Source organism: Diadema setosum, chromosome 1 (assembly GCF_964275005.1).
Source record: "Diadema setosum chromosome 1, eeDiaSeto1, whole genome shotgun sequence".
Classification (NCBI taxonomy): Eukaryota; Metazoa; Echinodermata; class Echinoidea; order Diadematoida; family Diadematidae; genus Diadema; species Diadema setosum.
In genome coordinates this window covers 20,461,456-20,476,634 of record NC_092685.1, presented here as the reverse complement: position 1 = coordinate 20,476,634, position 15,179 = coordinate 20,461,456, and the positions used below count along the sequence as shown (strand labels likewise).

General features: G+C 39.2%; 1 protein-coding gene across 1 annotated transcript in view; it reads left to right on the top strand.

Annotated features, from left to right (window-relative positions):
* LOC140231304 (proteasome activator complex subunit 4-like) overlaps positions 1-9,279 on the top strand; it is a 40,202-nt gene extending 30,923 nt beyond the window's left edge. The window contains exons 31-39 of the mRNA XM_072311801.1: positions 542-747; positions 1,490-1,621; positions 2,101-2,306; positions 3,596-3,672; positions 4,223-4,351; positions 4,876-5,031; positions 5,618-5,768; positions 6,417-6,550; positions 9,063-9,279. Coding sequence (XP_072167902.1) covers positions 542-747; positions 1,490-1,621; positions 2,101-2,306; positions 3,596-3,672; positions 4,223-4,351; positions 4,876-5,031; positions 5,618-5,768; positions 6,417-6,550; positions 9,063-9,197 — 1,326 coding nt within the window. The 3' untranslated portion in view covers positions 9,198-9,279. The remainder of the gene's footprint in view (positions 1-541; positions 748-1,489; positions 1,622-2,100; positions 2,307-3,595; positions 3,673-4,222; positions 4,352-4,875; positions 5,032-5,617; positions 5,769-6,416; positions 6,551-9,062) is intronic.
* Positions 9,280-15,179: the final 5,900 nt, after the last annotated feature.

The window sequence follows — 15,179 nt, the reverse complement described above, 5'->3', positions numbered from 1 at the left end:
GTATTAAGAAGTTTAGCATATGCCCACTTACGTAATAAAACTGAGCAATAAAAATCAAACACTAGTACTTATGTCAGATGAAATGGTTTGCTGCATGTGTGCATACAAGTTAAGTTTAAGTACTCATTCATCCCAAGAACTATCACAGATTGGAACGCACTCCCACCAACAGTCACTGGCATCACAAACAAAGACTTCTTCAAAGCAGCAATCCTCCATTACATCCAAGAGCAAAGCAGTTTCTAACCTTCTCTCTCTGCGCAATAAACACCAGCGCACCCCTTCTTAGGGGTGTTGGACAGTAACGTAGAAGAAGAAGAAGTTGAACATACGATGTCTGTTCTAAAAAGAAGGGAGAAATATTCTTGTCTGCTCATTCTCCCTATAAGAGCTATTTTGAATTTGGACTATCAGACACAAGACCCTTAAGATATTGGATATCTTTTATTTCCATACAAACAAAACAGCGAATGAAGGTTTTTAAATCCCGATACACCGTGAGGACTGTAAGTTTTCATATTTTTGTCCCACCCACATCCAGTCCAAGAACCTATGGGAAGAAGTCCTCCTACCAGCCATGAAGACATCGCTCTCCCTGGTAACAGGTGAGACCATTATCGACTGGGGGGTGTGCATGGCCACATCGTGTGAGAGCAGAGACCCCCGCAAGCTGCACTGGCTGTTTGAGTGGCTGACGCAGCAGCCGCTCAGCGAGGACGAGGAACGCGGCTCATTCCTGGATGCCAGGTGGGGAGCAGGCACCGTGTATTCTTGCCCATAGCCAGTACCATACATAGGATTGTGTGTTAGTGCATAGCAATTAAGTGGATCAGACAGTCCCATGTTAATTTTGGAGTATTTCGCAAAAGGAGGTACCACAGTACTTAATTTATCTGCTTGGACGACAAGATTTCTAGGTATAGGAAAAAAACAACAACAAACAAACAGAAGAATAATTCCTAGTCATCTTAGATATCAGTACTTGTAATTTCAGTGAGGTAGGGGTTGTTCACACAAACGCAAGAGTTCATTCTTGTTAGTGGCATGCAAATGCAAATTAGGGCCTATGTGATTATGGCAAGTAATGTAGTATTAAGGTGACTGAGACTGTACAGGTGTAAGTGCAGTCTTCTTGATTTCATGACAGATATTTGTATTGCCTGTTAATGTTACAGATGACATAAAATCCATACATTAGGAATCTTATCACAGTAGAAATCTGTGGCAGCTTTTTAGTTTTCTGATTTTATTAGTTTTGTCTGGCATCTTTTTTTTTTTTTTTAAATGTATATTTATCATTATGTCAAATATTACATGGATCTAAATTTATGTGCTTTATCAAGTTGGTACATCTGCCAATAGAATAAATCTGCAAATAGAATAAATCCACTCAGTCAAGTTTTGAAATGATGAAGATTTCTTTCTTTGTATCGAACTCGCAAGTTGTCTCGATGGTTCATTCGTCTGTCTGTCTGTTTTTTGCAACCAGCCGGCTGTTTGTCCTGCAGGGAGGTCTGTTCCAGCAGGAGTGGAGGGTGCCAGGATTATTGCATCGTCTCCTGGGAGACATCAGCAAGCACCTCACACACAGCTACAAGAACGTCAGGGACAAGATTGGCAGGTGGGTGTGTCTCCTAGGTAAAACACAGTATAAACATACACACAGAAAACACACACACGAGTATGCCCTTTTTAAAGTGCACCTGTTTGGGTAAGATATTTGATGGATGTCAGAATGACACTTAAACAAAAACATGAAGTTAATACAGGGAAACATGTTCACAATAAGGATCTAAAAAGCATGATAAATACCTTATTGTATTAGGTCTCTCTCTATATAAGGGTACAGAAAAAATGAAGTAGTTAGGACCTCCCAAATCACCTTGTTATAAGAGGTTTTTGTTTTCCTTTCTTTTTTTTTTTTGTATGTGCCCTCTTCATGATGAGGTTCCACTGTAAGATAATCTTAATACTATTGTAGTTTAACAAATATTTTGTGTAGAATATGTCCCTACACTCATAATTTTTAGATTCTAGCTTGTCTCAGGCTGTGTTGAAATTATACCTTCTTTAACTCCCATTATCTCACAACATACACAGCTTTCTAGTGATGATCTTCATGTACGACAATGCCTGGTCCAAGGACAACAAGACGGCGTCGCCACACCGGCAGGACTTCCTCCACAGCATCCTACCCCAGCTGGCCCCACTGGCCAACATCGAGGTGTGGGGGGCCGTGGAGGTATCCGAAGAGGACCGGGCAGAGGATGATGAGAGGAGGAGGATTTTGAGGCTGTGTAAGACAGGTAAGAACGCATGATATAATATATGACACCTGAAAAGATTCTAGCGATCCGATTGGTCGATTGCTAATCACATGACATGCAGGTAAAAGTACCATTGCACATTGTCTCTGTTGAGCATCTCAGTTTTGTTGCAATGGCTGTTCACTAGTCGTACCTGCCATTTTTTATTTTCGGAAATTTCGTGAGTCATGCGCTATTCACTAATTTAACAGCACACAAAATTATTAACTCAGATCCACACGTGAATGTGAAATGCATGCGTACATTTTACCATTCATACCTGTACTCCATGATCGCAAATTTAACCACTTGCAAAATTATTGCAAATTTCCGATTCACTAAAAATTAGTCTCACAAAGTATATAGCGTACTGGTATACAGTATTTCTTTCCTGCCACTAGAGCATGAAATATCCTATACAATTTTCTTGTTGCAGTAATTTGTTATTTACTGTCTTGTGTTTGCTCTTGATTAGTAGAATGAAAGTGGTCAACATACCAGGTTGTATCTGTTATATCAAATTTGACAACAAATGAAAAGTTGTAGGTGTTCAGTAATCTAATGTCTCTGTTGCACATAATTGATAATCAAGTATGGCAATATTACACTCTTATTTTAATCATCGGTTTTTGAAGAAGGTGAAATAGGTAGCAATGTTCGTTGCAAATATTAGAAGTAATGTTATTCAAACTCGAATACATATCTGTTGCCTCATCTATGTATTTTGTGTGTATTTGTAAATGCTGACTTTTTTCTATCTCCCCCTCTCTTTTGTTGTTGTTGTTGTTGTCTCTCTCCCTTTATATGTGTGTGTGTATATATATACATATATATATATATGATGCACCACGCGTTACCCCGGGGTACCGTAGTACCCCGGATTACCGCGTTGTGTAGCGCCACCTCACGTCCATTCGAGAACAGTCAGAGAAAAATGCATGCACTGTGTGCGTGTACATAGTCCTTCCCATGCCACTCACGTTATACTATGCGTGCATGAAAGCTGCGATACCACTAGCGTGTGCTTTAGTGTAGTGCAGTGCAGTGGCTAGCGTGCGCTAGCTCCAGCACCAAAATAATTTCCTCTTTTTGGCACCCAGGGTACAACCTTTTTAAAAAAATAAATAATTCAACAAAATGGCTGATTTTCATTTGGTACCCCGGGATACCATTTATGTCATCATATATATATATATATATATATAATATAATATAATATAATATATTTTTTTATCTTAGAACTATATAACCTGTGTTGTTTTCTTTGTCACTTTCTCTCATGATATCAGTCATGAAGTGGATCACAGGTAGTTTAGGTAATTTAGTGTCATCGGCTCCCTCAGACTTCTTCCAGTATCTACCATTGGTAAGAGATCCTTCCATATTTTTACTGTTGCCCATTCTCACAATACCATTAACATGAACTACCACTAGTGCATGTGCAATATTTTACAAAAATCTAGGGAGTAACAATACTTGTAGATCTGTTCCTGGAGGAAAGTACAAAAATATGATGGGCTGTATCCTGTGGGATACAACTCTTATCTTCAAAAAATATTGGAACAGAAGAAACTTTTCTTCGCCTGTACGAGCATGCACAAAAAGATCCGAATGTGCTCAGCCCAAAAGTAGACATTAAACACAGCATCAGCAATACACCATTGCTTTCTTTGTTCTGTTGGTATGGTGGTGTAGTAGAGCCACATCACTGTAAGGTTGTCCGTGTTGGTCATTATCATGGGTGGTGATTCTGAAAACTTAGATGTAGCTCTCAAGGGCTTAAATTTGTCTTCCACTATTCACAGAATTTGCTCCCAAAATATTGAAAGACTCTACCAATAAACTTAAACAGTTCCTGCAGGCGTATGAGAACTATGTTTTGCCTTTAACTGTTTATGCCTGGATCTCTCCTCCAGCTTGCCCCACTGGAGAGCTGTGAGTCAGACGAGGAGCTTCGCTTTGAAGCCGAGGTGACGCTGGCCTGCCTGGCCCAAGCCCTCCTGCAGTCAGAGATGATGCCACAGATTTTCTCCTCCCTGCAACAGGTGAGAGGAAGGGTCCACTCCCAGAGGGACAGTCCCTGTGCTCTTCTTCCCTTTCAGTCTTCATGTCCATGTCTGTCTTTTCAGTCTGACTACTCCTTTATTCAAGTCAGTTGTCCTATTTGTATTCTTTCTTTGCGGTTGTGCTCACTTTTGTCTGTTTTTCATAGGTTTTCTGCTTTCTGTGTTCTTGTGTTAAAATGGCTTTGAGGTAATACACTTCTCAGACTATGACCATTCTTTTTTGAGCTCTGAAACGTTACAGAAGATAACAACTTATGCCTAGTTTATGCCATGTTTAGTAATTATATGTTCACATATACACTTTGTGTGCATTTCTTGAGGTTCGGATAGATCAAGAGGACGGTATCTTTCATGCTGAAATATATGCAAACACGCCTGTACATCCTTATGCACATCAATTTGCTCAGCAAGTGAACCAGCCGGCAAGAGGCATAAGATTGTGTCATGCACACTTGGCAGAGTTTGCTAACATGCATCACACCATTCCATGTTCCTCCCCCAAGATTGGCCAGGGTAGCTCATGGAGGGCAAAGTGCAGCATGCTGGAGTACCTGCAAGTCATGGTCTTCTACAACCTCTTCACCATCGGGGCCCACCCTGGCCACGTGGAGACCATTGGTCAGCTGGTGCTGGAGCGGCTCAAGGATGACCGCTTGGAGGTGAGTCCCACACCTCAAGGGGAATCTCATAGGAAAGTGGTTGGCGTATGGGTCTGTGAGAAGTTTGGGGTTGGGTATGATGGGAGGCTGGGGTTGCAGTTTCCTTGTAGCAAAGCTGGAAAAATGAGTGTAGGATGAGATGAATTTCAAATAGAGAGGCAGATGGAGATTCAGTGTGTGGCAAGGGAATAGGTTGGAAACATTAGCATGAGTATGTTTGACAAAACATGTGATATATCAGTAATCGAGAGCTTCTGCTCTTGAGTTCATGCCTGCTACTGTGTTCGCTATATATTTAGCAAGTTTGATTTTTTGTGAGTCAGGTCTGCCCAGCAATTTCACAAAGTGGTTGAATTCATGGTCTTGGAATACAGTAATGGACTGAGAAATGTATGCATGCATATCACATTCATGTAAGGATCACAGTACATACTTTCGTATGTTGTAAAATCATGAATAGCACCTGACTTGCGAAATTCGTGAAAATAGAACCTTGCAAAATATATGGCGCATACATTTTTGTTCATCTACAGTTCACTTTTTCCCATCTCCATATCTCTCTCTGTTAATTTCTTTCTATGTGCAGGTACGAGAGATTGCTGGTGCCACCCTTAGTGGCCTCATTCACTGTGGCTTCCTCCCCATTGGCAATGGTCTCCAGAACCACTTTGAGAACTTATGTAAGACTCATCTACCCACCAAGACAGTCGTCAGTTCTGCCAGCATGCCGGCAGAGGGTAAGTAATCCATCATTAACCACACCTTATCCTTCATCTACTGTACTCCCTCAACCCCTCTGGCACACACACACACACACACACACTCACCAAAAAAAAAAAAAAAAAATAGTTAATTTCATTGATGCACAAGTTGAACAAACACAAGTTGTCGGAAGCTAAATGCAGATTTGTTTACAAAATTCCCCTGCAGACACTAACTCTTGGACATGTCCTACCAAGTGACATTTTGATCTCATATGAGATGTAAGTTACTCCTGTTAGGGCTTTTATGTACATAGGCCAGTGACATAAAACATAACCAAAATAATGTAAAAGTAAACCCCTTAAGTTTCTATTTGAATCTATTGGAAAGAAAGAATTTGCAGAGAAATATAACTTTGAATATGAATAGAGAGTGATCTGAATGTCATAGCTTAACTTTCCCAAATAATACCTGAATGTTACCTGTGTAAGCATTAATTTTTTTGCACACGATTCAAGGTAGAAATAAGAATATCTTCTTTCATTGCAGTTAAAGAATGCATGCTAGATTTCAAAAAATGATTTGGCACCTCATATTTCTGCCAAAGTTTGCCACAAATTGATGATTAGAATATAACAACCGCAAGTCAGTCCATGCCATTATCCCTCCCTTTGCTTCTGCAGCCATTGTGCAGCGCCATGCAGGTATCCTAGGGCTGAGTGCCTGCGTGCAGGCCTACCCTTACGATGTCCCCGGCTGGATGCCCCGGGTGCTCATGGATCTCACCGACCACCTCCACGACCCCCAGCCGATCGAGGTAAAGTAGCGCCCGGCGTCGTTCTGCTTCCTGTCCCTTCAGAATGTCCTTTTCCCTTCCACAATGCCTTCATTAATTTTTTACGCCTTTTACATTCTATCCTTCCACCCATCCTTCCTTACAAGTTTTGTGGCTTTTGTGTTCCACCACTTCAATCAATACTTCCCCACCACTTTTGTGGCTCTCCATGTGTTCATCTTGTATCTCTTTCTCCCTCACTCACTCACACTGACTTACAAATTCTGTGTTTTTTTGTTTTATTTGTTTGTTTGTTTGTTCTTTATTTTTTTGGTGGGGTTGTTTCTCTTACTCTCTCCCTCTCTCTGTACTCCCTTTCTCTCCTTCTGTCTCTCACTGTCTCCCTTTTACTCTTCGTTTTTTTATTCTTTCCATTGGTCTTTACACCCCATCCTTTATTCTGGATGTTGCTATTGTTCAATTGTTGTTGTTGGTTGGTTTTTTTTTCAAGTTCTTTTGAGTGGATAAACAGTGGTAAGCAAAGAGAGACAATAATTAAATGCTCAAACAAACCCACGCATCTCCTATACCTAACAAACATGACGCCATGTGGCTGGCTTTCTCAGGAGAAATTATGCAGGAAGCCCCGAGGCTAAACTGGTGGCGAAAACCAACTTGCTCGCTAGCTGCATGGCCATTCAACTGCCAAGTATCGTTGACCTTGTTCTGAGAAGATTTTATTTTACCATATCTTTTCTTTTGTTTTTTTTTTTCTTTGTTTTGTTGTGCTTATTGAGACTCAAGTGATTGGAGTGTGTGCAGTTGGTGGAAGGGGGAAGGGAAGATAGAGGAGGGGGTACAAATTCAATGGATGCTGCATAAAGGGTTGAAAGCTCTGTGTTGTCCAATTCAAATTCTGGGATAGGAAGGAGTGCTGTCTTCCAAATCCACTGCATTTCCTCTGCAGATGACCCTTGCAATCGAAATGGAGTGGATCAAATCTCTTGCATTTAGCTGCAACACTGTGATTTTCTTTTCTGCTTTCCTTTTGTACTATTTGAATGTGTGTGAAGTGTCTTATGTGCATCTGAACAGAAGAGTCTGATTTTTTTTAAGCTAAATGTTAGAGAGTCACAGATAATGGAACATTGCCATAATGACAAAAATATATGAATATTTTTTTTTTTTCTGTTTAACAGCTGCCAAGTCAGGACGGCCACATCAGTGTGGCATAAAGTGATGTTTTAAATTAGTTGTCCCTTGCATTTTCAATATTTCGTCTTGGATACATGTTTTGTGACATGGTTAATAAGTGACGTTGCATATGTCAGGTGACTAACAAACTACTTTTCAAGGAGTGTACTTTGACTTTGTTTTAAAATTGACAAGAAAATTAGGAAGAAGCAGAACAGATCCCTTTTTTTTTCATTGAGAGTATGATATGAATTACTAAAGCTGAATGTCTACTTGAATTTTTCTCTCTTCATATCTACATAAGCAAGCTGTTCTCTCAGTGTTGAGAACATGAAATTGACACTTTTTATGGAGACTTGGCTGCCCGTTCATGTGTGATAAAACATTTGTAATTTTCACATTCATGAAATTCTTCCGTTGAGTTGTTTTTATTGCAACTGATTGACAAATTGCCCTACATCGACATAAATATTTCTTTCTTCTATTCTCCAACCATATTATCTCTTCTTCTTCTTCATCTCTCTGTCTTTTCTTTCCCGTTCTATTTTCTGCATGACAGCGACGTAGCGTTTGGATTTGTCTGGGTGTCTGTCTAGGGCTAGTTAGGTTCTTATTCGTAATTTGTGTAATTCATTTTTGTAAATTGAATTTCGTGTACAAAAGTAAAAGATCAATGATATCTTATGTATATTTTGTTTCACTATGTTTGGGGGGAATGCACCCTACAAGCATTGCTTCTTCAGCATTCCTCCCCATCTCCTGCATTTCCTAAACTTCAAAATGTTTTGTGCTTTTTTTCCCACCTTATCATTTGTTTATCCATAAATATCATTTTTCATATTTTGTAATCGTTGACACATATATGTACTTATGTTTTATGTGAGAGTTCTGTTGGAGATGAAAAAAAATAAATGAATGAATGAATGAATGAAACATTTATGTCGATGTAGGGCAATTTGTCAATCAGTTGCAATGAAAACATCTCAACGGAAGAATTTCATGAATTTGAACCAGCACTAGCCATCGGGCGGAAGCTCGGTGGCCTAGTGCATAAGATACCTTTCGGGAGATCAGGAAGTCGTTGGTTCAAATCCCGCTCGAGTATGTATCCCCATGACATCTTTTGTCATGGCTACTCCTATAACACTGATCAATTCAGTGCTTATTTATGTTGATGTAGAGCAACTTGTCAATCAGTTAAAATTTTTGAAATTGCTTTGTGGACTTGCCTTTTAATTTTGCCATGAAGAAATGAGTTGAAATATCCAGTCTTTCTTCTTTTTTAGTAACATCATGCCTTGTTATAAAAAGAGGCAAAACGGGGTTAAATCTATTTTTTCTTTTGTTGTTGATACTGCAGAGGACAGTAAGAAAGACCCTGTCTGACTTCCGTCGCACTCACCACGATAACTGGCACGAACACAAGCAGCAGTTTACCGACGACCAGCTGGTCGTGTTGACGGACCTCCTTGTGTCGCCCTGCTACTACGCTTGATGTTTGCCTTTTTGCCGGACTGTCGTAGACTAGGTTGAAATTTTTATGACTGGCCAATCATTTTGAGCACTCTGTACTGTATCCCATGGCGAGATGATATTTTTATATGTGTACGTATACGATTACATGTGTGTGTGTGTGTGTGTGTGTGTGTGTGTGTGTGTTTGTCTGTGTTTGTGAGTGTGTGATTTTGTCTTTAAGTAGGGTATGGCGGAGATAACGAAAGATAAATGGCATTCGGTTTGCCTGAGCATCAACTCATGATGGCAGCTTACGTGGAATGGATTTTGTACATAGAAGTTCTAATGTAAGAGAGCATTTAACAGAGATATAAAAAGCACACATTGCAGAGTATTCTACATACCATGCATCCTGGCATCATATTACACTGTCAATAGATATCTATTTATTTGACAAAGCTTAGAATGAATGGACAACAAATTTGGGTCTGCTTTGGTTGTCACTGATGTGTAGTTACTGAACTTTTAGCATGATGTGGTACTCACTAGACATGCTGAGGGGACCTAGCCACAGTCATGGTAATACCTTCTGCACAGGTTGTGTTTATCTTTGACAAAGTGTATACAACCTTATGGGGTTTTCTGTGCCATTTGATACTCACATGCACACTATGGGTCAAGATATGGGCTTAAATCTGTCGCTGCGGTCAGATTAAAAAAAAAAGGCAGTAGTAAATGCTTTACATATACCTCCTTAAGATTGAATATATAACTTAGATATTTATCATAATGTGGTGGGAGTAATAGTAAAGGTATACAATATCAGAGACTCCAACCCAAAGCACCTTCTGATCTGGAGATTCTCCCGCCTGAAACCCCTAGCAAACGGGAGACTCCAAGTTGATGTGTGCGAAGCGCAAAGTTCCTAGGGTTCTAGATGCTCTCTGGTGCTATCTAAGGCTTATTTTTTTTTCAACATACAATAGCAATAAGGAAGAAATCCTTTCCAACGGGAGACACAGAACCAGGGCGGGAGAAATTAAATCTCAAACGGGAGAACGGGAGATTTTGCAAAAATGGGTTTTTGGCGGGAGATCTCCCGTCGAAAACGGGAGAGTTGGAGTCTCTGCAATATATTTATCCATCTTTTGCCTTTGTAACTTTAAAGCCTTACTTTGACAGGTGTATGTGTACAAACATCCAACCAGGCAAAAATGAGTATGTGAAGCTTATCTTTTTGTTGCTGCTTAAAGTGTTATCACATCATGTATAATGTGAATTGTGACATTGAGAAAAAAAAAGTGGCTCATAACAGATAGATATTTTAGAGGTTTTTACTTGTGTTATGTGCACAGAAAATGTTTAAAGTAGCGTGATAGAAAGTTCCCTCAACCAAATCAACTGAATTTCTGTCTCCCCCTCCTCAATCCCTTTTGTCACGATTAGGGAAAAAATAAGAATAACAAGAAGTAATATTACCATGATATCAATGTGCATATGAGCAAGGTGACTTAAACCTGACTGGAGAAAAGATACTCAAAACTGCTCAGTGTTATTTACAGCAGTCAAGCTGCCATTTACAACAAGCAGTCTGTGAATTACACACAAAAATCAACTTTGATGCATTGAGCATTGATAATGCCGTAAGGTAACGGGTAAAGGTAATTGATAATGCCGGCATTAGGGAGACATACTGAAACCCATCTAATTCTGGCAGCAATGGCAAATATATCGGAACGGCAGCTGAATATTTTACAATATTTCAAATTCCTCTCCCACGAGTGCATAGCCCCGGGCAAATACATCGGGATATATGAAAAGCTGATGCAAATTGATAGAAGATTGTAGACCTCTTTTCTGTCCTCTTGCAAGCTGCTTGTCATTCCCTCCCCCTCCTAACAAATTCTGGTCCATGTTCCTTTATTACATCTCTGGTACTTGTAGAATGTGTCGAAGGGATTGAGGCAGAGTGGGTTGGAGAAGATTTGACTTATCATCTGTGCTTTTCGGCAGTGATTTCCTTAATTTCAGGGCACCTTACTTGATGTAAGCAATTAAATTCGTGAATGAAGGCAAACAACATAATATTATGATGAATTTTGCTTGTGGTGCTGAGTGGATATTGTGATATGGTTTTGATTGATTGCTGAAGTTCACACAGTTTTCTGTGCTTTTTCTTTTCTTTTTTAATTGCATGAATAATTTTTGTTTCTTCTGTTTCTCTGCTTGTTGTTTTAGCATTGCTTATCACAGTGCCGGAATAGAAAATCTGTCGCCTTTTCAAATGTCTCCTATCCACAATACTGACTGGTATTTCCTTTCTTTTTTTGTCGGATATTCTGCAGACACCTATTCTGCTGGGACTTCCGCCGAGAAATGATTGTCTGAAATGTCACTGCATTCATTTGCAAAGCGCCCCACTACTGGATCTCATTAACATGACGGGATTACAGTGTTGGCAAGCGCGAGTGTCCAAATGTTGCGTAGATTGTAAGTTGTGTCTTGTCTGCATTGAAGTATGAGTCCTGAAAGAACTCTGCCTTCACAGTTTATGGATCCTTTGATGCTGGAATGAGAAATTTTGAAGTTGTAATGCCTGTTTCACTTGCTAGGGAAATACTCAGCCAGGGAGCATTCAAATTTGTATCATGTATAATGTATAAAGTATCATGTTTGAGACTGTTGAGTCAACAAAGCTTAAAGCCTCAGTGGAAACAGATTATGACTCTGGCTGCCAAATGGACCAAGCCAAGTACATGCTAAACTTTGAACCTAAGCTGATATTTAATCTGGAATATAAGTCCCAAAGCATCCATGCGTGTTCACTGCTGTGAGAAGTAAGTATGTCAAACCACAGCAGTGTGTCAAAGGATATACAATGTACATGTAGATATCACACCTGTAGACCGTTTTGAGCCAAAATGTTTAAAAAAAAAGAAGAAAAAAAGAGGGAGCAAGCTACTTTGTATTTCAGTCCCTTACTATCTAATGTAGTATATTTGTTCACTCTCAAATAGTCTCATTCTGTGGAATACTGTCCACCTTGTCGTAGAATGTATCCACAAAAATGTATCAGTCTTGGAAATCCTTATCCAGCTATGATTGTTCCACAAACAGGAAAATGTAACCAACTACTGCTATGTACAGTGTGATCACCACTCAGCTGCGGGGGTGCTTATTTGTCTGTTATATGTGGGAAAGCAAATTAGATTATTTTATTCTTGGCATTCTATCAATACGTCTGTTATGGCCTATTTATACATAATATGTGTTCAGACTTTTCTGACTCCTTATTTGTAACTTATGATTCAATTTTGATTCAGTTTTTATTTTTATTTTTTTTAGGAAGTTTAGGTTCAAGTAATACCTTTTGTGGTTTAGCGTTATGGTCTGTCGCTTCATTTTTTTGTATGTAAGAAATGTCAAAGGCTATATTTTGTTTTGACAGTCGGTCAAGTAGTTACCCTGCCTTAGATAACCACAAGTGTATTTTCCATTTTTATGCAGTGTCCCACAAAATCCAGAATGACATGTACTGAACAAAAAAGTACTCTGGCACCGTATTTATCATTTCCAGTGACGTGTAATCAAGCTGTTCAAAATTCCAATTTGGCCGCTTTTGTTGGGTATGTGTGAAAGATAATACAGTAGAATATGATGAATTCGACTTCATATTGTTTAAAAAAAACAAAAAAAAAACTTCTGCTTTGGTTCTAGGATTACTGTGTCAGTCACCAAGGTCAGGGTGTGTAGGGTCAAATGTGAAAGAAATAACCAACTTTATAATCACCGGTCTTGAGTGAATTGGGAAATTGAAACAAAGATAGTAAAATGATTGACTACTTTTTATCTACTAGTAGTCCATGAGTGACAGGCAGGGGGACTGACGTTGAAATGCCAGAGTTTTTTGCATGATTGATTGTTTGTGTTTTTGTTACTTGTGAACATGGTGCAATCAAATTTCTTGAAAATGACTGGATGAAGAAGACTATCAGTGAGTGCTGTTCACCATCTTCTTCAGGCTGCGGCATAGACATGAGTTTGAGTGCTCTAGATATGTCAGAGGATTTCTCTTTATTTCATACAACAGTGTGAAAAATCATGAGAAAGTGGGTTTGGCATGGAGTTACATGATTAGTCATTACCGTATATATCATCAGCAGCACCTGAGAGTGTCGATGATTTGTTTGGCTCTTCCTGTCTTAATTTATGGTGGTACAAAGGAGAAAGCTAGAAGTGGTAACACAAAGGAGTGGCTGCACATTAAAGGGCTTGCCCTGTGATACCTGTGATTTGTGCCCTGTGTCTTAGCCATGAATGCAGCCAAGACAGTATCAGTGTTCATAATACTTAATTTGCGGAGCTGTGGACAAAGACTACCACACCATTCATAGGCATGTCTGTATCACTCACATGTGTTTTTTAGAGTTTAAAAAAAAAGAAAAGTATGGATGGTTATGATTGTTATGAAAGTTCAGATATGTGGCTAGAGTTAATGAGGACAACAAAATAATGCCACTTTCATGTCGTGCAATGATCAGTTTCAACTTGTACATCTTGGCTGTTGGGAAAGATTTCTTTACTGTTTGAAATTCAGTCATCCACCCCTTTTCTGCCGAGTCAGCAAAAGATTTGTGTGATGAACTTGAGAGATTTATTTTTGAATAGAAGTGGTTGTAGCGTGCATACAAGTTATCTTTATTTTGCCTAGAGTTTATCAATCTCAGAGTGCTAATCGGTCATTGATAACTGATAACAATATCTAATTTGTATAACGGGGAGTTTATGGCAGCGTATTGACATTTCCCTGCTTTAATAAATCTGGGTGACATTTCTCATTTTGATTTAATCTTAAAATTGTATATAATATACCAGATGCAGGTGTGATTTGTGTCTTAAAACAATATTTGGCAACATCGATGTCGCCATTTATGGTTTTAAAATTGTGGTGCACACAGAGCAGAGGAACCACCAGTAGAATGTCGTGGCTATACAATATTATGAGGAATTTTTGGTTCTTTTGTCTGGTGTAAATGAAGCTCTTCTTGGCCCCCACCCCCATTTTGAGGTCCAAATTGATGCTTCAGTGAATTCTACATCAATGCAAATGTGACATTGACTGACTATGAGATGATTGCAAACGGATGTTGTATGCAATAAAACATGGAATATATGTTGTTACAGGAAGCCTTCTTGTGTCTGTATGTGTTTGTTTGTGTATGTGTGTGTCTGTGTTTGTGTCTGTGTGCTGTGTGTGTGTGTGTTTAAAGTTCAGTCTTTATTGCATTAAACCATGGACTTACTACACATCAACGTTCATTGCTCGTTAATTAATTCATGCCCCTGTTTCTGTCAAAAACGTCACAAAAGAATTTTAAATATGCTCTTCTGCATTGATCTTATCATCACTGCCGACAGCCAGCCTGGATAAAAACAAGATGGAGCTTTTAGAAATCTAAAAACTACATGCGCAGAATTTAATTACTCTCTTAAATCATGAAAGATGCATGTGCAGTTGTAGCGTACATTGGGAAATTATCGCTCAAGTAATTTCTTTTGTGCATACTTTACAAGAGAAAGTAGTTATTTTGACAGGTTGGGTGTGATTTGTAATATAATTTTTCCCATTTCTCGCACATTGTTCCAGAGTAAACATGGACAGTAACCGTAGATGACATTAAGATGTCCTATCATTAAACCATATTACATGCCCACAAGTGTCCACTTCAGTAATTTTCAATTTTGTGATAAGAAAACTGTAATGTTTTCGAGTTTGCTGCTCCCTTCCATCAGTGTTACTCAAAGGCAGTTGAGTCTGAAAAAAACACCTCAGTGAAATAAGAGGGAAATGGATCTTTTGTCAGTGTTGATGCACGATGTCACAATCGTCATTATCCAAGCACCTGATTGTACTAATTAAGATGCACATAATCAGGTGGCGGCGGTGATGATGGGCTCAAAGAATGACCTTCGTTACTAGTCCATGTGTGGAGTAGCTCCATGATTAAACCAGTGGGATTTG